Below are 23,006 nucleotides of genomic sequence, written 5' to 3'. Positions count from 1 at the left end.
CAGACACATAATTAATAAAATACAGATTTTCATTTGAAATCATGGCCCGAAATAGCTCACTCATGGAGGCAGAGCTGGCTGCTGAGCAGAGGTGCCCAGTCTGCCTGCTGGCATGCTCGATGCGGGTGTCCCCTCAGCCACAGGCATGGGGCTGAGCTCCAGCACTGCCCTGGCACCCAGCAAAGGGGGAACAGCCCAGCAGAGCCAGGATTGAGCAGGGGCACTACAAAGTCTGAGGTCTAAAGAGCAAGTGTCAACCCACTGTCAGTGCCTTGCTCGGTCCGGCAAAACCCATCAGCCTGTTCTTCCTCTGTCAAACGTGGTGAGCTGTGCTGAGAGCTGGTGGCTGCTTCTCCAAGGAATGTCCAAAAGGTGCTCTCATGATCTGAGAAGTGAGAGGCAGGAGCTGGCAGTGCTACAGGAGGCATCACTGCTTCCTGGTCAAGGAATGTCCAAGAAGGACAAGGGAAATGGCTTTAACCTTCCAGAGGGTAGATTGAGGTGAGACCTTAGGCAGAAGTTCTTCTTTGTGAGGGTGGTTGGAACTGGGTGAGCTTTCAGGTCTCTTCCAACCCAAACCACTCTGTGATTCTATGATTCTCCAGCAGCTGGCTTAGAGAGGATATGACGAAGCTGTTTCAAGTGCAGGTTAAGAGGGAAGCTAAAGCAACCCAAGAGAAGAATATGTCTCTAGCACTTGTAGGGGCTTTGGGATCCTCTGAGAAATCAAAGCATGCAGGTAGCCTCCTCTGAGAAATCAAAGCATGCAGGTAGCCTCCAGGTGTGGGAGCAGAGAGCCACAGAGCACTGTTAGTGAGAGCATAGAGCATGCTTTCTGGCTCTTCCATGATGGCAAAAGCGAAGGCGAGTGTGTTCTGTCTCACACAGCCTGAGACTCTAATGAATATACAAGTTCTTCAGAAGGAGAAAAGGGCCAGTCTGGGGAAAAGGACCTTCTGGGCTGGCTCATTCCCAAAGATCTAGGAGCATACAAAGCTGCTCGTGTTGCTTGCTTGCTAATTGGAGTTGGCTGTAACTGATTGAGAAAGTGATGGCCTTAGGGAGCTGAGATTGTTGTTTGTATTTGTCTGGGATTAAATACAGATGGAATTAAAAAGCAAACTAAAACTTGACTCAAGAAGGAAGCTTTGATGGAAATGAATTCATGCTGGTAGAAGAGAGTGAGTAGATGCTGCGGTCGCCTGCTCTGCGTTTCGGTAGCATTCCCATAGAAGCACACAGGGAAACAATAAAAGGGTAGAGACAGAAATAGAAAGCAAAAAGTGGACGCTGATGAAAGAAGTCATATTAATAATGAAAACTGGAGGGTTTGAAGCTGCTTTAGAATAAGTTTTCAAGACATAAGGCCTCTTGGGAGCAGGCTCTTTGGCGGCTGGCTCAGCCTTGCTTAAGTCCCAAATCTCAGGACTCCAGATATGGGGAACAGGACTTGATGCCCAGCCAGGCTTTGTGCTCTGCCTCCCTAGGAACTGCAGGAATAGGCAGAAAAATACCTGCTGTGCTGAAATTGCCAGGCCACAGGACTCCAACACCAGCAAAATGCGATTCTCATGGTTTTAGGTCACTGAAAGATTGCTTTGCAGCCGAGTGCAAACCATGACATAACTAAGAAATGGTGGCACTGACAGTATATGAGGCCTGAAATCATTAGCAGATTGCATTATGCAGATGTATGGATATGGAAGGGGCACTGTGTTAGTTCTTATGCAATGGGAAGAGAAAGGCAAGAAGTAGCTCAGCTCCTTGGGTAATAAGCTATGGCATCATGCTGTAGCTGCAAAGAGGCTGATGAAGTTGCCAGCATTCAGTCACTGGGGAAATCTGTCCTGGGAGGTAGCTTTCCGTATCATTTCTGTCCCTTGGGGGTTTTGGCTCAGTTTATAGCTCTTACTCTAAAAGCTTCAGATATGTGTGATGCCTGGTCTCTTGTTAGTGAGAGCAAGTCACATCTTACCTCATTAGAAACTTCAGCATCTGGAGGTAGGAGGGGTGGAAGCTGGTAGCTTCATGACCCCGTGTTGTCTTTCAAGTCATTTAAAAGCTGTCTGTAGGTGAAGCTGAGCAGATCCCTTTCCTTCCAACGTGGCTTTCTGTCCCCTTCACCACCCCCTGACGCTGCTTTCTGACTAGCTGCAGATCTCCTGCCATTGCTCAGTAACATGAGTGCAGAGACTCCGGAGACCGCAGGGTCTGACTGGAGCCACTTCCACCATCCTCTGGTGAAACAGTGGCTGGGAAAATACCCAGCTCGCTGGGATGAAGCTTTATTGCCTGTGAGCTGGTAGCAGATGATGTTGGGGTGGCTGTTGCATATACCCGACCTGGGACTGTGTTCCCATTTGTATGGGAGGTACAGTGGCGAAAGTGAGCACAAAAAGCAGCCAGCCTGCAGCTGCCTGCAGCTCCTCTCATCAGCCAGCAGCTCTCCACAGACATTGACAGTGCTGTGATTTCGGAGTGCATGGGGGATGGAAAGAATTTGTGTTGCATCTAAGGCAAAGAGACCACAGACCACTCAACACACGGGCTCGTGTTGGTGTTTGATACCGAGGGATTGGGCAAGAATTTCCCCAAAGCTGACTAAAATCTGGAATTACAATGAGACAGAGAAATGAAATACACCCGCATCACTGTGACTGCTGACAGCCTCAGTGGGCAGACGTGATGTCCCATCTGGAATGCATTAGCCAAAGCGTCCCCATCCCTGTGTTTGACTTGAAGAGTGCTCATAAGGGAAGGGGCGAGCACGTTGCTGGTCCCAGTGGTAGTAAATGCAGCTCTGGAAGTGGCTGTAGGTTCCCTCCTCCTGAGCCAGAGCAAAGAGATGTGCAGTTTCTAGCGTTGCTTTGTGAGGTGTGATCATCAGGCACCTATAAGATACTGGCTGGAGGTTCCCTGGGTGGCTTTGAAGCAGAAAGTCCTTTGCTTGGCTTCAAGTGCTGTTCCTGTGTAAGGGGAGCGATGGCAAAGCACCAAACTGTGCCATATCATCACCGCTCACTTAAATCCATATTGATGTGTTGCCATCCAACCAGGAGGCTCTGTTTGCAGTCGATAGTTCATCTACAGTGCCTTCCATGGAGAATAATGTGTGTTTGAAGGGAAGGGGTGGGGAGAGGAACTGGCGTTCCAGCGCAGTGCAAGCAAGCATCTGGGCTTGCTCTCCTTAGGGGCTTCTCTTTAAAAGGAGCTTTGAGTTGATAAATTCTCACTCATTTTTGTATAAAGAAATCTCTCTGGCTTTGATACAAAGGAGCAGCTTGCTCTGCTCACTGCTGCTTTGTTTACAGACCATCCCTGTGATGAGGAGGGGAGAGGAGCAGTGCTGGGGAGACCAGAGCCTGGAGCCCAAACATGGGCAGCGGCAGGCAGAACCCCCTGCCTTTCATCAGCCCGTGGCCTCTGTCACTATGAAGAGTTATAGCTGCAAAAACATAGATGGTTGGCCCTCGCCTGCCAGAGCATATAAACAAGTGTTCTGTAAGAAGTCAGCCTGCAAAGCTGAAGCTGGGAAATGGTTTTCAGCTTTTTCCTTCAAGAAGGTGTTTTGCAGTCTCCCAGGCACAGAAATTTGGCCTCCAAAACCAGCAGAACAGAGATTAATGCCTTTTTCCAAAGCAAACCCAGAAACCCTTTGTATCGTAGCCTAGGATGATGATTAAAACCCTCCTTAGAGAGACCCCAACAGACACCTCCTAGAATAATACTCCTTTCAAATGATGTATTTTAGGAGACTGTCTAATAAGAAGTCTGAAGATGAAAGGTGTAACTAGCTGAGTACTGGAGTAGTCTGTAATTTCTATCACAGATGAGTTTTAGACAAGGGAAATATTTAACAGTGGCTTAAGTAGTTCAGATCCTTTGATTTTTGCTAGGGGGTGGATGAAGTGGTTAGGCAAAGGCATCTTATAGCTGTGCTTTCTTGGTTTCCCTGCCTCCTTGTTGGCACATTACAGCCATGTTCTCTATTCCTCTCCCATCTGCTTCCACTTCCCAAATTTCTAACGCTTTAATCTTAAAATTTTACCTTTGTGTATATGGATGGAGAAGCAAAATACCACTGTAGATCATAAAGGCTCAGTGCTTGGGATGGATTTTAACCTACAGCATGAAACTCCTTGTTTATGCGGTAGTGTTGTTATTGCTTCCAGCTCCAGTGGGTTGTGGTGCTGGTGCTGAGCATCACTCACAAGGAGATTGTTTCCCCATCTCTGTGACCACCAGATCCTTAGGCACTTAACGATGGTACAGTCTTAATAGCTTGGTGGCAATCACTTCAGGATGCAGATACTGGGGGGGACCACTCCGAAAGCAGCAGCTCATGCTGTTCTATGGGAACTGGTTGGTTTATTTCGTGACCATCAGGGATGTAACGGGCTTGGTGGAGCAGCAGTTTCAGGGCTATCAGGCCTATTGCAGTCACGAAGCCACTTAGTGCTGTTTAGGAAAGCAAGCCTTAAGGACAGCAGAGGGGAAGTTGTTTCAGTGTTCAATTACTGAACCATACACAGAGTATTTGCCTAACCAGCTAGACCTGAATTGCTGTTCAAACACTGCTTTTCTGCCTGACGTTGGCAATCAGGGAGCTAATTACACTGGATTAGGGGTTTTCTCTTAATTACATGAAAAATTTAGCGCGGCTGATGTTCATGAGGCTGCTGGGGATTAAGGCGGAAGCCATGTGTTTATCTACAGGTCAATTATGGAAGCAAAAGCAGTAACGTGTTGGAGCTTTGTCTCTCCCATCCACGGCCCCCAGTTTGAACCTATCTCATGATGTTGATTTTGGGCCACGGGCATGATAAGGGATTAGCTGTGCTGGCTGGTGTGTGAGCAGAAGCAGGGACCCGGGGGAAGAGCTGCCTCAGTCCTTCTGGTGTGGTGTTTCACAGCTCCAGGGCAGATCTGCTTCACCTCATCGTGTGGAGGAAACTACAAGCAAAACCTGTCAGTGTGAAATGAGACACAGGCTGGTTGGGTCCTGCTGGACCAAGGCTTTCAGAGCCCTTCTGCAGAGCAGTGTGCTGCTCATACACACCAAACCCATCACCTTCAGTTCCAGCCCTGGAGCTGTGTCCCCTCTACTCCTTCATCCCCCTGGTTTGGAGACATCTAATGCTGCTGGTGTGCTTTGCCCGGGTCACCCCATGTTGTTACCATAGTGCTGTAGCTGCTCTCGTGTTCACGTGCCAGTGGTGTCCATGTCCTCTAAGGAAGAGCTGTGGCACCAGTTTAAATGCTCCTTGCCCCTGGGTGCTGCTGCCAGAACTGGGCTGGGGCTTTGTGCTCCAGGGCTGTTACTGCGTGCTTGCAGCTTGGGTTGGAGCTTCAAGTACTGAATGCAGTTCCCAAGTACCGAGTGCAGCACCATCCGGGCTGCTTCAGAGATTACAGGCAAAGCACCAAGCTCCTTCAGGTTCCCCTCCTTCCCCAGCTGAATGTGAACTTTGAATTTGGACATTTTGAGGACCTGAGAGTTGATCCATCCATCACCTTCTTTCTTTTTCTGCCTCTCTTTGGTGCCCAGCAGGGTGCTTCATGCTGTCCCAGGCTCGTAGTGTGTGCCTGGTGGCTGAGCCAAGTCTCCTGAGATGGGGATGGATGTGTACATTGAGGTCAGCAGTCTCTGCTGTTTTCAAGGCAGTGTTTCAGCAACACTGCATGTGTTGTATATACAGATTGTTCAGAGCCAGTTCATCTGCTTTATCTGCTGATTAATTCTCCAGTGCTGGAAGGGGCATATGCTGAAGGCTTAGTGAGTTACAGTGGAGAGGTGGAAGAGATTTTGGGTTGTGTTTTTATCCTTGATCCGCTCTAGAATAGCGTTTGGGAAACAGCTCAAAGGGCAGAAGTGGTCCTTGGCGTGTGCTGAGGAGCGTGAACCACCTCAGGCTTCTGTCTGCTGGTGACGGGGAGATCTGGGCGTGAATGAGCAGATAGGGAAGCATAAGGAGCAGTTCAGCTCCCATGGACTTATACTTGTCTCGATCCTCTCAAGAGGCTTTAGTGCTTCCATCACAGGGCTCTGTGTAAGCGAATGTCCTCGAGCCGGGTGCCAGCAGTTTGTTCTGTTTCTTGGTTCTGCTTCTTGCCTCCCCTGATGAAACCACACTTGGGGCAGCTCCTGCGTGCCCAGCGGTGGACAAAACCCCAGCACAGAGCAGGTATCCCGTGGGAGGGAGTGGAACAGCGATGAGCCAGGCTGCCGTGGTGCATTGGGAAGGGGAGAGGGCCGGGCTCTGTGAGTGAGGGCAGTGCCAGGTTGGCTGTGGCTCTGCCTGTCCTTAAGTGACCCCGCTTCCCAGGCGGTTGCTTTAGTGAAATTCAGCCTCTGTACAAGCAGCATGGTCAGGCACTGGCTGGGGAGAGGTTTTTGTCTCTTGTGCTCTGCCTCTTAACTAGAAAATACCCATTTCCTATCTGCATCTCTGCCCACTGGACATCCACTGCGGTGGTAAGCCAGGGGGGTGCGATGTTCCCCACAGCCTGGGTCAGAGCAGCAGTAGAGGGAGAGCCTCATTTCCTGGGCTTTAAGGGAAGCTCTGTGCTCTGTAATTTCCTCACATCCTCTGCCCGAGCAAGGTTAGATCTGATCAGTAACACATGACTGGTTCTACATGCACAAGTGAAACCAGAAGATACCCACGGTCTCCTCGTTCATCTCGTTGCTCCTGTCTGACCTAAAGCTTTGCAAAACTCCCAGGCAGGATTTCTTCACAGGTTTGTAAAACCAAAAGATAACAAAATGTAGATTCTTATATTTCCTTCTGGGTTTTGGCCTTTAGTGCCTCGCAGGTCGGCTTGTGTTGCAGCATTCCCGGGAGGCGCTGGGCAGGAAGTCGGAGTCATTTGAAACATATTGCTTACATGATGTTTTTGAAAAGGAAAGAGAAGAATATTTCCTGAGGAACGTTCCGGTTCCCACCTGAGCAGCTGGGAGCCGTGGCTTGGGAGAAACGGGCTTTTCATGTGACAGTTCTTGACAGTCGTTTAGGTTTTCCCTCCTTGGGGACATTCGCGCCTCGCTGCTGCTCATTTAGAGGCAACTCGACATTAGACAATCTTGTCTAAGTGGCTTTTTATTCCATTTTACATGGCCACTCAAGGTCAACAAAGCAAACTAAGCAAGACCAATCCTTTCAGCTGTGAAATGTACTGCTGTGGGAGGATGATCGGAGGGAGAAAGCTTGACACCGAGCTGTGGAGGATTATGCAGCTGGAAGGGCACAGGTGAGGTGTGGATGGATAACAGGGATACACAGCTATTTTGGGGACTTTGGTGAAGAGCTGCAAATGGGATGTGACAAGCAATTCTGAGCGGATACCCAGTAACTCTATTGGCAGAAATACCAGCTCCGTGCTTCCTCTCATGTTTTGTCAGTCACAGAAGACTTCGGTTTAACTCTGTCCAGTTTCACTCCACTGTGGCTATTGCTCAGTCCCCAAACTGGTGGAATCCCAGACTGGTTTGTGTTGGAAGGGAGCTTAAAGCTCATCCAGTTCCACGGGCAGGGACCAGGTTGCTCCAAGCCCCTGTGTCCAACCTGCCCTTGAAGACTGCCAGGGATGGGGCAGCCACAGCTTCTCTGGGCACCCTGTGCCAGCGCCTCAGCACCCTCACAGGGAAGAGCTTCTGCCTAAGAGCTCATCTCCTGCGAGCAGCAAACAATGAGGTGTGCCTCTCTTCTGTCCTTGCTCATGAGTCTCTTCAGCTATGGGCTCAGGGCAAAGAGGAGAAGCCAGGATATGCCCGATGATTTTATAATACCCATAGGGCTGAAAGGTAGAATGGGATCAGGCTGTCCTGCTCTGCACAACCAGGGTTCCTCTTGCACCCAGCTAACCCAGCTGTGCAGCCCTGCCAAAGACTACTAGTACCACATAGAATAGGATGGTTTAGGGGCAAGAAGCCCCTCTGCCTGTTCCTGGGGCTCTTTGCTCTCCTGTACTTTCATTTACTTCACAGCTGTAAGGGAAGGAGGCGCTTTAAAGCCACACAAAGCAGAGGAAGCAGGGATAAGGAAAGAATGGCAGAGGCTGAAGGAGCACATTGCAGAAAGGTTGGTGTGCAGTGCCTTGTAATACAGCAGCCCCCACCTCGTTCCTTTCTCTGGGAGGCCGATACTTGGTGTCTTTGATTTTTCTTGCTCAGTGCCAAAATGTAAAGCCTGCATGCAGTAGAGTGCTGCTATCTTAATGATTCCCATTGCCCAAGAGGTACCGAGCCATCCCTTTAGAAAATAATACAGGAATGTAGAGGGAGAAGGGTGCTTATTGCTGAACAAAAGGGAAGGGAAGTCATTGCACGCTGTGGCTCTTTATTAGGGGACAAATTAGAAGTGGATAGGTTTTGTACCATGCTGCAGGCATGCCCCGAGCTGTCCTCCTCCTGAGGAGTAAATCCACGGGACGCTCTGGAGTGTTTCCACCTTTAATGGGTTGTACTTTGATGCTGGTGGAAGGTGCAAGGCTGATAGCTCTGAACCCCAGCAAGTCTCTTTGCAACACGTGCTCCAAGCAAAGAACACTGCTCCTTTGCAGGGTTCCCTGCCTGGCAGCCTGATCCCTGGAGCCCTCTGAGTTAATAGTCTCTGCCCCCTGCTTTTGAATTGGGCTTGTTTCCTACACTGGCTTTCCTAATAGTGAAGGCAATATTCTGGGCCCTTCATTCCAGCATTTTATCCGTCTCCCTGCTGCTCTTAAGTCTGGTCTGTGATACGCACATGGTCAGGTTGCTTTGCACCAATTCACTGGGGCATGCTCAGCCTTCCCATGGGCTCAGGGATGGGAAAGAGCTTCCCTCCTGATGGGAATCCACCTGAGTGCCGGGACTCAAGGCAAGGGCAACGCTGCTGTTGTCAAGCATCCCTCCAAAGCAATCCGACCAAGCCAGCCTACCCAAATCTGATTCTAATGAATCCATCCCCGGAAGAATACTACTTAATTAATTAGCAGCTCATTTGCATGAGGTGTCACATTATTAAAGTGCTGCTGCTGCAAGTGGGGCTGTGACAAGGTGCGAGCTGACAGCTTTTCAAAGAAGAAGTCTTATAAACGAATGATCTCGCGAACTCGCAGCTTTGTTCTAAGCGAGCCTCTCATGCAGTAATAAATTAAAGACATGGGAGCTGCTGATTAGTCTCTGCATGGTGCCTCTGTACCATCCTCCCTGGTTTATCTTGGAGGATCAGCTCTCCAGAAAGGTGGAGGGAGCAGAAGGATGGAAAGAGGAAATAAAGGCTTAGGAAGGGGAGAACAGCTTCAGTGGCAGTCCTCTCGTACAGGTTTGTACTGGTACCTGTTAGGATGCCTGGGCTGCAGCAATGGGCTGCTTTCACCTCCAGAAGCCAGCAGGGAGGCAGTGAGGGATTCTTCTCACAGGCTTCTCTTTCCATCTGTGAATGGGAAGGACTGTGTTTGTGGAAGCTCTTCTCCCTGCAACAGATCCAGGTGTTCCCCGGGACGTACCCCAAAGCAGCATCTTGAACACTGCTATCGCAGCTGGTTGCTGTTAGCCAGGGACCACGGGGGGGTGTTGGAACAGCTCAGATCTATAGAATCACAGATCAGTTTGGTTGGAAGGGACCTTCAAGCTCATGTGGTTCCAAGTGTCCATGGGCAGAGACACCTTCTACTAGACCAGGTTGCTCCAACCCCATCCAGCCTGGCCTTGAACACTGCCAGGGATGGGGCATTTGGTGCAATAGCCTGTTGGCTGTGGCTTGAGCTTTAGCACAGAAGAAAGTGGTTAAGTGAGAGTTAATTTGGGTTTGCTTGTTTGCTGGATTGGCATTTCTGTGCTTAGCAGCATATGTGGTGCCAGCATTGCAGCCTATGACCCCCCTCCCTGCCTGAGACCCTGGCGAGCTTCTCTGTGCTTTTCCCCAGTTAGCCCAGTGCTTCCTCTGGGGAGATGCAGAGTCCCAGGTGGTGACTTTGAACACTTAGATAACATTTCCCAAGCAGAAGAGATGGGAAACACATGTGGGTGTGAAAGGCACATACACAGAGACATTTTTGACATAAGTATTGAGTTCACAGAAATCTCAGATCTATAAATAATTTGGGTCATGAAGCCTGATTGGAATAAACTCAGGCTTGAACCCACGTTACCTCCTGCTTCCCTCTCCTCTGTCCCCTTTTGAAGGTATAAACTCAGGCATGCAGCCACACAAGCAGGAGGTGTTTGCACATCCTGGAGAAGAGGGATCATCTGAGTGCATGGTACCAGCAATTTAATCTATTGGGAAAGATGAGATGGGAACAGAGATCTGTCTCCTTGCACCTGGAGCTTTGCTTTGAGTTGAGGGAAGGGATGGAGGAGGAAAATGTCTCCAAATGATTAGGACTCAGAAAACATGAGCAGAGAAAGCAGTCTTGGCTCTGCGTTGCCTTGATGCTCTGTCTGCATTGTGCTCAACAGCAGGAGGGAGAAGCTGGGATGCGGTTGGTTTGCTCCGATGGGGCTTTCATATCTCTTTGAAGTTCAAAAGGAAGAGTAAATGTGAACAGCAGGACTTTGCACGGCAGGGTTGCCTCGGTGGCCCTTGCTGGAGGGGAGGGGGAAGCTATGGGGATTGTTCAGGTACTTGCAGGTGACTTATTTGCTGCTCAGTGTCACCTCTTTAATGGAGCCTTTGAGCAGCGTCCAGTGGCAACGTGAGATGAGAGGCTGATGTGATGCTACCGGACTGCTTGTCACCGGTCCCCCTGGTTTGTTCCCTTCCCATCGCTCCGATGGCAGCCTGCCCTGCTCTAGGCCCCTCTCTGGCACCTCATAGACAAAAGTGTCCGATGGCTGCCTGTGGAAATTCATGGAATGATCATGGGTCAAATAGGCAGTGCCTGAGGAAACCCCTCTTGGTTGCAGCACAGCTCCAACACCTGTGAGCTCACTGCGACCACCCCTTCAGACTGAGTTTTCTCCCCCACTGAGCTGAGTTTTGTAAGGGCAGCCCCAGATGTGATTAGTGAGTGTATTTAATGTTTAGTTAGACAGCATAATTCTGGAAAGGATGGCTTTTCTCCTCCCTCAGAGACCAGATCATTTGGTCTTGAGAAGCTGTTTTGCTCCAAGCCACTCAGCCTGATAGCATCATGACTTTGTAGAGTGAACCCATCTATCAAGGCTTCTCCCTGCTATCTTTGGGGTAAAAATCAAGGTGATGCCCTCCATGACAGACAGATTTTATCCTAATTTGGGAAAAAGCATAAAGAAAATGTGAAAGGAGAGAAGGAGACTGGGATATGAGGGAGCCTCCAGGTAATGAAGTTAATTGGATATGCTGATTTGAACTGAATGTGCATGTAAGGGTTGTCATTAGCTTCCTCACGGACATACCTATGATTTAAAGGAAACATACTTAATGGGATTACTATTTCACTTTAATTTCAAGGGGTGACTTCCCATGCAGAGAGCAGTGAGCTGATTTCCAGTCTGCCTGCGGAAGGTGTGTGCAGGGAAAGCCAGATCTTCAGCCTGGGTTTCTCTTCCTGCAGATGGACACAGGGTGAGGAATCCCATTCAGAGGTTCAGGCAGGTGCCGTGAGTCTGCATTAGCAGATTCACCCAGGGACTGGGTGTCGATCCTTAGCAAACCACTTGGCTTCCCTGTGGTCTGCTAATAACCTGCAAATGGCTCTGCTACACCTCCCCAGCTGATGTTGAGGGAGTCTAAGGGGTACTTTACTCCCAAAAGAATTCCATAGAGGGTCAGAAGGGCTCTGGGAAACCTCTTTTATAAAGATTTGTTATTTCTGTTCCGGATTCTTCTAGAGATTGCTGTGCCTTTTCCTCCTTGGGTGTCAGAGGCAGAGAGTGTAGAACCATCAGCAGCACTGGTAACCCTGTAAAATGATACTGCAAGAAAGGATGTTTGAGAGGGTGACAGCAAAAGTGGCAGCCACTTCATCGTGTGCACCTCACCCTTTTTAGGCTGCTGTGAATGTAGAACAGTCTGGTTTTAATTGAACCAGATTAGTAAAAGTAAATCCTTCTTGCAAGCAGTATTTGGAGGAGGCACACAGAAAATCTGGAGTCGTATGGATTTATCTTGTCCTGTCTTTAGCATCGCTGAGTATCTTGCACGTGGAAACTTCCTCTATTACCAGGTCTAGGTAGGAATGCCCCCACAGAGCCCTGGACAGCAGGAGGTAGGGGAAGGCTATTTACACTATACTATGCTCCAGCCTCATTCAGAAGCCTGCTGCCAGTAGCAGTTTTTCTACTGTATTCCCAGTGCTGAAGCAAGAAATCCATGGTGCAGCTTTATGGGAAGCTTGAATGGGAAATGCCCAAGAGCTGCAGGTGTCAATGGCAGAAAGGTGGCAGATCTGCAGAGATGCACCTTGGCCGTGAAGGCTGCTCTGTGTTGTGTTTGATTTCTGTTTCAGGCAGTAGATGCAGTAACGCTCCGGCGCGCATTCCCAGGGCTGATAGAGTTCTGTTTTACACAAATGCAATGTTATTTGATAGTATCCACCCTGGAGGGCTGGAAGGCCTAGCATGAAAGGAGCAGTCCTAAGGCTCCAGGCTTGACTGGACTTTTCGCTTTGCCACCGTTAGGTACGAAGACAAACATGCTCAGCCAGCGCGTTGTGCCTCCTGACCTAGGGCATCGTGTCAGGATCCTGTCCACTGCCTCCGTGGGAGGCAGCCCTCAGCAAGGTGCTTAGGGATCCGTCTCCCATCATGTACCTGCATACACTGGGAGGAGCTGCAGCTCTTGAGGAGTTAACGGGTGGCCTCGCATCTAGGATCTGGGGTGGGGAATCAGTCCCTTCATGCATGGGCTTACTCAGCTGTTCTTCTGGCAGCAGTCATTTCATCATGAATCAGACTCATTGAAACACTCAGAATGAAAACAGACAGGTAATTTAATCATGGAAAGTTCCTACAGATTCAGTGCCTTCTAATGGGAGCCTGCTGGGGGAAACTGGAGGGGAATTCAGACGTATCTTACCTCTGACATAGGCTGGGCAAAATGCCTGACAAACTTTAGTACAGTAGGTGTGTTGGAGCTTCCTGTCATGTTGGATCCTTGAATGGCTTATGCATGGGTGCTGCACTGCAATGTAGACGTGACACAATGTGGTATTTTGCTAATCTCTTAAGATAATGCAGAGCTGGTGACTGCAGTCTGTACTGTGGGGGAATTGGACACGTAAGTCTGCATGGTGCCTTTGCAGGGAAGCTGAGGCTCCCTGACTTGAGCGGCGTTCTGCTCCATCACGTGGAGCAGGGATGTTGGATGTTTTACTGTTCAGGGATGCTGTTTGGATCTGCAGATGCTGTCATTAGCACTTTGTGAACCATATTTGTAAACATCTATCAAGAGTGATTGAGGAAAGTGCTGTATTCTTCACTATGAGGGTGCTGAGGCACTGGCACAGGGTGCCCAGAGAAGCTGGGGCTGCCCCATCCCTGGCAGTGCTCAAGGCCAGGTTGGACACAGGGGCCTGGAGCAAGCTGCTCCAGTGGAAGGGGTCCTTGCTTATGGTGGGGGATTGGATCTAAATTAGCTTTAAGGTTCCTTCCAGCAGAAACCAGTCTGTGATCCTTCCCAAATGACTTCTCCAACTCCAAGTGTGTGAGTCTGGGATCTGTCCTCCGGGTCTGGGCTGTCTCTCAGGTGGCTGAGCATGTCTCTGATCCCGGATACCTCTGGTTTCCATTGCACCCGTGTGCTTCTCCCCATACCCACCTGCTCCCTGTTTCACTGTGCTCTCACTCATTCCCAGCTGCCCTGCTTCCCTCTGTGTCTTTCTCCTAAACCCTTCCCATGTCCTTTGATCATGTTGTCAGAAAAGAAAAGCTGGTAGTTGTTAGCGGACGTAAAGTACCACAGCCACCAGCAGCCCAGCTCCATCCTGCACTTCTGCTCTCTTGCATCACTGGTGCCTGGAGCCTGGGCTCAGGGGTGAACCAGACCTGCAGGGTTGGGACTGTGCCCCAGTTCTGCTGCTGGGTCAGTAGATGTTGGGCACTGGTAGGGCACCTGCAAGTTAGGCAGAGGAATTATTTCTCTCCCCAAACATCAACAAGAAGCTTCCTGCTGTGGAGATGATCCTTTTTCTTCTTCCGCATTCACAGGAATCATCCTTCTTCCCTGACATCATCATTTGTTGTCATGGAAACCGAACCCTCAGGAAGAGAGGCAGTGGAGCATCCTGGTGTCTGTGGGTGCATCTCGGGCACCATGCGCTGGGTACCCATGTGGGTACGACACACACCATGGTCCCCCCATGGGACAGGAGAGCAGTGGGCTCTGCTCTCTTGTCCTGCAGTCCCTGAACAGCATGGAGCAATCTCACGTTGACAGGCTCAGTGAGAGACCCCAGCCTGCTTCCCCTGCCGATGGGGGAGGCAGGAGGGTGCAGGCAGCACCCAGCACCTTGTGCAGGGCCCCAGCTGTGTCCCAGGACACCCATACCAGGCACAGCTCCAGGCTGGAGGAGGCATCATGGATGTAGTGCTGTCTCCAGCACAGACCCACAATTCCCAGTTGGAATTGGCCTGCACAAGGCTTGTCCAGTGGTATCTCTCTTTATTAGCCCTGTCTGACCTCATTATTAGAAAGAAGCTCAATTTAACGAGCTGCTGGTGCCCCAAGGGAACTCTGAAAAACAGTTGTTTCTCACAAAGGCTGCTGATCCTTCATGTGCGGCGTTTCCATTCCCCTTGGCCCATTAATCAGGTGCTTGTGTGGAAGCAACTCTGTGTCACTGACAGCCCAGCCTCCTGGCTATTAATTCCCCAGCGGATTTTACAGGCTTATCCCTATGTCCATTGCACGAGCTGGCATGGAGATAGCAGTGGTGCACGCTCGAGCAGTGGCTCTGGCAGCAGCATGGGTCGCTTGGGTTTGCATCGCAATGTGGTGTGATGCAAGGCACTGATCTCATCCTGGTGTCAACCTGCCTCTAGTTCTCAGTGTTTCATGAAAGCATTGAAATATCCTAATTTGGACAGTGCAGCTGAAGCAGGATTTGACCTTCTGCCTTTTTCTGTGGGAATTTCCTTTCTGAAAGTTCAGGGCTCCTGAGCCAGGCTTGGGCTGCCTGCTTAATCCTGCCAGAGGCAGCCTGCATCTGCCTGTGGGTGTTAAATCAGATTCACACCTGATGTTCTTATATGTCACTCAGAACTCAGAGGGCAAGGAGAAAAAGAAATCCTGGAAGTACATGTTTGTGTATGCAGTATGCCTTTACATGGCAGGAGGCATCAGGGCTCTTTCCAAGAGGAGGATTTATTCGGAGGAGGGTGCAGGGGAGCCTCTCTTCTCTGTGAGTGTGAAGATACCCTTGTATTTCCATCTGGGATGGCATGTTTCTCAGATAAATCTTAAGATACTTAACAACCTGCTTCTTACCTCCTGGGCACATGAAGCAGGAAAATAGATGTCCCTCTCTGCTGCGCCGTTCTGCCTCTTCTGAAGGCTCAGGCTTGTCCAAGCTGGTTCTTGGTGCCTCTTCCTCTGTACCACAGCCAAGTACTGAGTAATCGAGCAGCAAAAGGGGACGAGGCAACACAGCTCAGCATGAGGCTGTAGCAGATGGTATAGAATCCTAGAATGGTTTGGGTTGAAGGGACCTTAAAGCCCATCCAGTTCCACCCCCCTGCCATGGGCAGGGACACCTTCCACTAGAGCAGGTTGCCCAGCCTTGGCTCACCCGTCTGCTCTCACCTCCGTGCCTGCGGCTGCCACTGTTTGCAGCTCTGAGACACCGTGTTGCAATCAAATGATTATCCAAATATGCAAATCCTGGTGGGAAAGACAATGTAAATGATTTGTTTATCCTCCTCCCTTCCCCTTTGCACAGCCCCCAAGGCCATAAATCATTAACTTTGGGGAGAGATGGCGTATCCTCAACAGCAGCCGCTCCTGTCAGGGATGGGATTTGTCACAGCTTGGGCAGGTTTTCCTGCAGGAGCAGGGAGTTGTCACTTGGCTGGGTGGATGGCTACTGGGAGCCCAGGCTGGGCTGGTTTCACCTTGCTGAATCCTGCAAATATGAAAGTAATGGGACGGCAGCAGCATCTCCCAAGTTTAAGGCAGAGATGGTGTTGCAGGAGGCTTCTGTGGCAACAAGAGGTGGTGAAGATTGAGCCTCATTCTTTGTGAATTCACCAACTGCTGTGGAGAAGGAGCCTTTGCTTTACCTGAGCCCATACGTTGCTTGCCAGCTCTTTGCTGCGTCTCCAGGTTGCGTGCTGAGATTTTGTATTGGATGCCTTTTCCTACCTCATCCTCCTCCCTTCCAAAGTAACGTCAGAGTTTGGCTGCTATGAAATCACCTGTAATCTCTTTGTGCTTCTTCCAGATCCGAGCAGATGGTCCTCCCCATGGTGGGATTCAGTATGAGATGGTGACAGTTTTCAAGGACGGGAGCCCGGTCCTTCGAGACATGGCCTTCTCCATCGATCAGAAGTATCTGTACATCATGTCAGAGCGACAGGTAAGGTGTCTGCTTCCATACCTCCGTGCTTGAGGGTTCCTTCCGTAAGGAGTGTGTTGTTGGAGCACAGGGAGCGGAGGTTCTGTGTTGAGCCCTGTGGTGCTGGGACCAGTGCATGTAGATGGAACACCAGCAGAAGCTCAGTTTTATCTGCCTCTGACCAGAGATTGTCATCAGCGCGCAGGAGAGGGAGTTGTGCCCATGTATTCTTGTCTGCAGGTGATGGAAACAGAGCTGAGCTGCTGTGGTTTGAGGCTCTGAACCATCCCTGTCTAGATAAAGAGATCCTGAGCCTCAGGCATTACGGATTCACTCCCTGCAGCGAGGCTGGCAGGCTGTGGGTTTGCATTGCTTTGTCAGAGCATCCTTTATGACGGCTCTATCTATTTCTTTACTTGCCGGTGTATTTTAAGTGGCTGTGAGTGTGTGATGCTTGTGCACAGAGGTGGGACCAAGCGTGGTGTGGGCATGAGCTCTGCAAGCAATGCTAGCACTGAGTAAGTGCTGTGCTATCCATTACCCTGTTGGTTCTGATGGTGCCCAGCCTGGACCAAAAAAGCACACCCAAAGTGTGTGATGGGAATTAATGGTCAATGGTCCACAAGCGTCTGCTGGGGAGCCAGCATGAGGTAAATAATCTGGGACCTTCAGTTCTTTGAGGCAAGAAAACACATGATGTGCCCACCATTAAGCCAGACTTCTGGGTTCACTGAGTGTTGAGCATTTTACTGGCTATTACTCACGACTGTGTAATTCAGATTAATCGAGCTGGTGCCTTGTGGGTGGTGGAAGCAGGAGAGGGGTTGCATCTGAAGGTTGCTATTAAGTTGCTCTGTGTTGAGTTAACCCTCTGGTCACTAACAGCTTTCCACATCTGCTGGTGAACAACTATCTGTCCTCCCTCCCACCTGCTCCCAGAGGGATGCGATGGAGAGGTGTCAGTGGGAAGTGCTTAAAGATCTGCTGGTGGAGATAAGAGAGCAAGCAGCTATCGTAACAGCTCGCTTTGCACTAGGGAGCTTATAGCTCCTCCCAAAGCCAGCAAAGCTGTTTTGATAACCTGCAGCAAAACAAAAAGGTTGGGAAATACTTAAGTTGGTTATGAAGGGATTTAAAGCCAGGGAATAAATTCTTTAGAAGGGTGCAGAGTCTTCTACCTGCTAAAGGACTTAAACTGAATGAATCCCTCTGGCCAAAGAAGGTATTTGATGCTTTTTAGAGCAACTCGGTGATAGACACTTCTGCTAATGGCCACAAATTTAGGATCCCGTTCCAGTTTGGACTTGGATTACATAGTAATAATGAGGATCTATGCAAACTTTTGAAGTGAAATTAGAATGTTAATGCTGTGGTCATCTTCTCCAGGAGCCACGTGCTCCTTCGTGCTCTCACCGGGGAGGAAAGCATCCAGTGTGTATCTCAAACAGTTGAGGAACTGTTTTCATTCAGAGGAAAATCCAGTGGGAATGCCTCCAGCTCCTCTTTTATGAGGCGTGAGCATCTTCATATTCATCAAAGTGCTAATTTGCTTAATTGTGAAACAAAAAGCAAAGGGAAGGGAAGGGAATTAGCAAATAATAGAATATTCCTGGAACGTTAATTCAATTTCCAGCCACGGCTCTGGCAAAGCACTCGCCTTTGGGGAGACTCCAGGAGCACGGGGACAAGATCCCTCATTCCTTGCGGGAATTGCTATGGGATTTGCCTTTTGCCCTTGTAGAGGTGCGTGCTTTGGGTCCAGAAGTCCCGGCATGCCATTACATATGGATTTCATCAGCTCCTGTGACCCCATTGCCCTAATCCTGGCAATGTGATAGTTCAGCAAAGTGAAGGGTAGAATATATTTTCCCTGCAGTGCTATATAAAGGAGCCTGATGATTGAAATGGGGTCAGAACTGAGAGAAGGAGAAAGGTCCACCAGCTTCAGAGGGCTGGTGGGAAAGGGTGGGACGTGCCCTTCAGAAGTACTGGGAATGTGCAGTAAAAACGTGTTCTGAAGCCTTGAAATCTGGAGCAAAATGCAGTTCTGCCACAGTAAAATGACACAGAGAGCAGCTGTGCTAAACACTGAGGTGTTTCTATGGTGGGATTCAGCTGAGGAATGCGTGCTCCCAGTGCTGATGGGGAGCAGGTCTTTTGGTGTTAGGTACAGACCCACGGTGAGACGCGATGCTCTGTGCTGAATATGCTGAATAAACTGGGATGTGTGGATGCTTCCCACAAAGAGTAGAAGCAACGTTTGGTCTGAAGCCCATCTTCCTTCTGTGCTAGCAGCAGCCAGGATCAGCTTTATGCTGAAATGCATTTAGGAAAGGAGTCGCTTCATCCTAAAATCTGGAGTTGTGGTTGTAGGCGAGTCCTTCCCCCCCTCCCCCTGGCTCCCATCCCAGCCCTGTCTGTGCCTCGCTCCAGTTTATGCGCAGTCCTTTTGAGCTCTCCATGAGCCTTTCATGTTTCGTTGCCAACTTCTTCCAAAGCAGAATATCTGACATTTGATTTCACTCCCACAAAGCACAGAAGCAACAGTTGCACAGCCCAGTCTGGGGGAGAGGAGGATAAAGAAACTTTGCTTCCAGCCACTTGTTCTGAGTTCTTTAACCACATGATTTAAGAGGCTTATTAGGAGCTTTACAGGCTCTTCCTGCTGCACCTGGTTTCAGATGGCTCTTAGAGCAAAAGAGGAACGATTCTCCCAGCAATAGGTCAAGGATAAATGACTTTAAAACTGCCCAAGGGGAGACTGAGCTGAGCTCTTAGGCAGAAGCTCTTCCCTGTGAGGGTGCTGAGGCGCTGGCACAGGGTGCCCAGAGAAGCTGTGGCTGCCCCATCCCTGGCAGTGTTCAAGGCCAGGTTGGACACAGGGGCTTGGAGCAAGCTGCTCCAGTGGAAGGTGTCCCTGTCCGTGGCAGGGGTTGGAGCTGGGTGAGCTTTAAGGTCCCTTCTAACCCAAACCCAGTCGTGTGCTTCTATGACTTTATGATTCCGATCCTATTTGAAGCAGAAATTCATTCCTCAGCATTGCTCTACCAAGCCAACGCTGCTTCTGCCCACAAGCTGAGCAAGGCTTGGATAGCACCTTGCATGCAGCTGAGATGGAGACGCGTTGCCTTAGCTGAGCTACACTGGGTGCAAAACCAGTGACAAATATCCTGCTGACACACCAAACCCCCCCCCCCCCCCCGACTAAAATCATCCCATTCTAATGCTGCGTGTCTCAAGGAGCACACACCAACCCCCCTGCAGAAAACCTTCTAGAATGTCTTGCTTTCAGAGAGGAAGACTGCGAGGCGAAAAAGTGGCTTTATAATTCAGTCCTGAAGCATTAATTGTCTGTGTGTCAGGGAGGTGGCTGTGCTTTTAATGTATGAAAGCCCAGTGCATTTCAATTAAATCAGCCTTGTAGGATGAGAGCAGTTTTACGCTGCCAAAGCTACAACCCCTTTCCAGGCACTGTGTCTGCTCCCTGTGCAAGTTCAAGCTGTTGCAGCGCTGGTTCTGCATGCAGCAGGTTTGACTTTGCTCCCACGTACACCTTCAGCCGTCGTGAGCTAACCCTGTGAGAGGTGGTGGGCATACTTCAGCACAGAGTTTTATATAATCTCCTCATCATCATCTTGGCATCAGCAGAATTGGGGCCAAAGATTTTTGCAGCTCTTGATAGAAGAACAAATTTTGTTATTTTTAATGTGGGAGCGAGCGGAGGCTCCATCAAACACATGGCAGGGCAGGGATTGCCGTCTCCAGAAGATTTCAGCACCTAATCAAGGGCTCTGTGCATGAGATTTAAACCAGCGGGATCAAAATACTTGTAGGAGGGCTTGTTAGAAGGAATCCTGTGCTACTGATGAGAAACATGGCCCAAGAGAATCATAGAATCGCAGACTGGTTTGGCTTGGAAGGGAGCTTAAAGCTCATCCAGTTCCACGGGCAGGGACCAGGTTGCTCCAAGCCCCTGTGTCCAACCTGGCCTTGAGCACTGCCAGGGATGGGGCAGCCACAGCTTCTCTGGGCACCCTGTGCCAGCGCCTCAGCACCCTCACAGGGAAGAGCTTCTGCCTAAGAGCTCATCTCAGTCTCCCCTCGGGCAGGTTAAAGCCATTCCCCTTGGCCTGTCCCTGCGGGGCCTTCTCCAAAGCCCCTCTACAGAGGTCTCTTCCCTTCCCAAACTCAGAGCTGTCAGCCCTGGGGCAGGGGTGTCTCACACTCATGGATTGTGAGTACCGGAGGCAGCGATGGGCTCAGGGTGCAGGCAGGTGCAGAGGAGCCAGGCACTGGAGCAGGCACTCCCCTCCTCTCACTGCCTTGCAGACACCCCGTACTAAGACATGTTTTTCCATCTTGATTTTCCAGCACCTCTTTCAGCTAATCACCCACCGCTTGGTTGTGCTAATCACGTACAGTATTTGATGAAGGGCTGAGGTCATGCGCTGCGGGTCTGCTCCCTGATGGGTGAAGCAGCACCTTCCTAATGAGATACCTGGCCAACATGTTGCAAATGCAACTTTCATCCTCCACGAGCAGCCTCCAAAATCCCTGTGCATTTCATTGCTTCCAAAATGTTGCTGCTCTCAGCTCATCCATAGTTACTTCGTGGTTTATTCTGCCACAGGGGAATGATTTCAGTCTGGTTTTATACAGTATGTAGCAGCAGCATCCTGCTCTTTAACTGGGAACCTCACCATTCCCCTGCTAGGAATAATGGCACATAATCACCCAGTGAAATGCACATAACATCAATTAGCGCAGCCAAGCTTAGGAGGCCATAGACCTCTGTAGCTTGAGATCTACTGAGGATCCTTTGCACCTCGAGCAAGTACCAAATGCTCCATGGTCATTCTTGCCTGCATGTGTGTTGCTGAGCTACGTGTGATGGTGATCCCCTCCATGCCCATTGCAGGTACCATTGCTTTAGGGGGATGCAAGGAGGGTTTAGATGGTGCAGGCTTCTTGTTAGTTTTAAGCAAACACCCACCAGAGCACCTGAGGGATTTCTTGTGGCCAATGGGACATTTTTATACCTGGTTGATATAGTTCATAGACCTTTATGCAGAGTGGTATGAGCAGAGCTGTGCCTGGTAGGAGGCAGTGAAGATGAATGCTGGTCCCTAAAGATTCCTCTCACACTGTGGTGAGAAGGGCAGCAGGAGGGTGGAGGTTATTTAGATTGAAGAGGTGGAAGAGGCTGTGTAAGATGCTTGGAGCTGCTTTACCCTCACCTTGTCTTTTACCAGTGAGGACCAGTGCTGTAGCATCATTACTGTGGGGCTTGGAGCAACCTGCTCTAGTGGAAGGTGTCTCTTCCCATACAGGTTAGAACTGTATGAGCTTTAAGGTCCCTTCCAACCCAAACCCTGCTATGATCAACCTGGCTACCAGCATGTTCATGAGGGGCAGAGGCAGTGCTGCTGGAGCTCACTCAGACCTGTTGCTTTCCCCCCCCGAGCGCAGTTTGCCCCTCACTCTCCATATACGTCATTGTGGCTTTAGGTAAAGAAGCTGTCTTTTCATCTGCTCTGTTAGCTGTGAAATATTTGCTTTGCAAATGCCCCTGTGTCAGGAGCTGCAGATCTGCAGGAGCCCCTGAGGATAATTTGTTGTGTGCCTCCATGTCCTGTAACCCTGAGATGTTTAAGTCCTGTGAAAACTACTTTGCTTTGGACTGATTGAGAGGGATGCAGGCAGGAACTGCCCAGGTGATTTAGAAGAAGCTGGAATTGGGGTGAGGGCTGAGAAAAACAAGGAAGTCCAACAGTTCTGGAGTAGCGAGGCTGTAAATACTGGTGGTGTCCTGAAAAGAACTGAGAAAACACAATAAAAAATGCAAGAGATGCGGAGAAAAGGGTCTGGAGTCATCAGGAGGGAAAATATGAACTGATTAATTTATTACCTACGTTATCTGCTAGTTGAACAGCCAGTTAGCTGGATATAATGTTAGCAAAGGCTGAACCACTGGGACAGGGACAGCAGCTCAGCTAATCCTCCTTCCCATGAGCTATTCCACTGGGTCATCCTGTGCCAGCGCCCATGCGGGTGAGGAGAGCTCATCACCCCATGCATGGCTTGACCCATGGTGTTCGCAGCCTGGCTGGGACCTCCTACTGCTCCAGCATGTTGGGGTGTCTAAACACACTTATCCCACTTGTTTTCCTCCACAGCCTCTGCCAGAGAGGTGTGAAATAGCCATAAGCTGGGGCAAAGAGGGAGCAGAGCAGTGGGATGAATGAGGGAGAGTAGGATGGGGAGAGAATCCCCCTGGAGCAGTGGGGTCCTAGCTGCAGAAGGAGCTGCTGGCCTGGAGGAAGGGCTGTGGGTTTATGCTGTCCTCTTCCATCACCCCCTGTTCATGCTGCACTCTCCTAAAATTTATGAGCTGATGCACATTTTGCCCACTTTCCTCCTATGGTCAATTAAGAATAATGGAGAAATTCAGCTAAAAACCTGTCTGAGATCATTAACAATATCTCCCGAAAAGAAGGATCCGTTAATAAACATCAGTTGGCCAAACACACCCCAGGATGCAGAGCTGT

At 49.9% G+C, this 23,006-nt stretch overlaps 1 protein-coding gene across 5 annotated transcripts in view; it reads left to right on the top strand.

Annotated features, from left to right (window-relative positions):
- The window catches only part of LOC133278737 (plexin-A2), a 178,730-nt gene that overhangs the window by 89,216 nt on the left and 66,508 nt on the right, over positions 1-23,006 (top strand). For all 5 annotated transcript variants that reach the window (XM_061471820.1, XM_061471817.1, XM_061471821.1 and 2 more), the window contains one exon: positions 16,345-16,479. In XM_061471820.1, coding sequence (XP_061327804.1) covers positions 16,345-16,479 — 135 coding nt within the window. The remainder of the gene's footprint in view (positions 1-16,344; positions 16,480-23,006) is intronic.

This window comes from Pezoporus flaviventris, unplaced genomic scaffold, assembly GCF_033815535.1.
Source record: "Pezoporus flaviventris isolate CSIRO_AGI_PZ_B2104156 unplaced genomic scaffold, CSIRO_AGI_Pfla_v1 ptg000069l, whole genome shotgun sequence".
Taxonomy (NCBI): Eukaryota; Metazoa; Chordata; class Aves; order Psittaciformes; family Psittacidae; genus Pezoporus; species Pezoporus flaviventris.
This window is presented reverse-complemented; position numbering and strand designations above follow the sequence as displayed.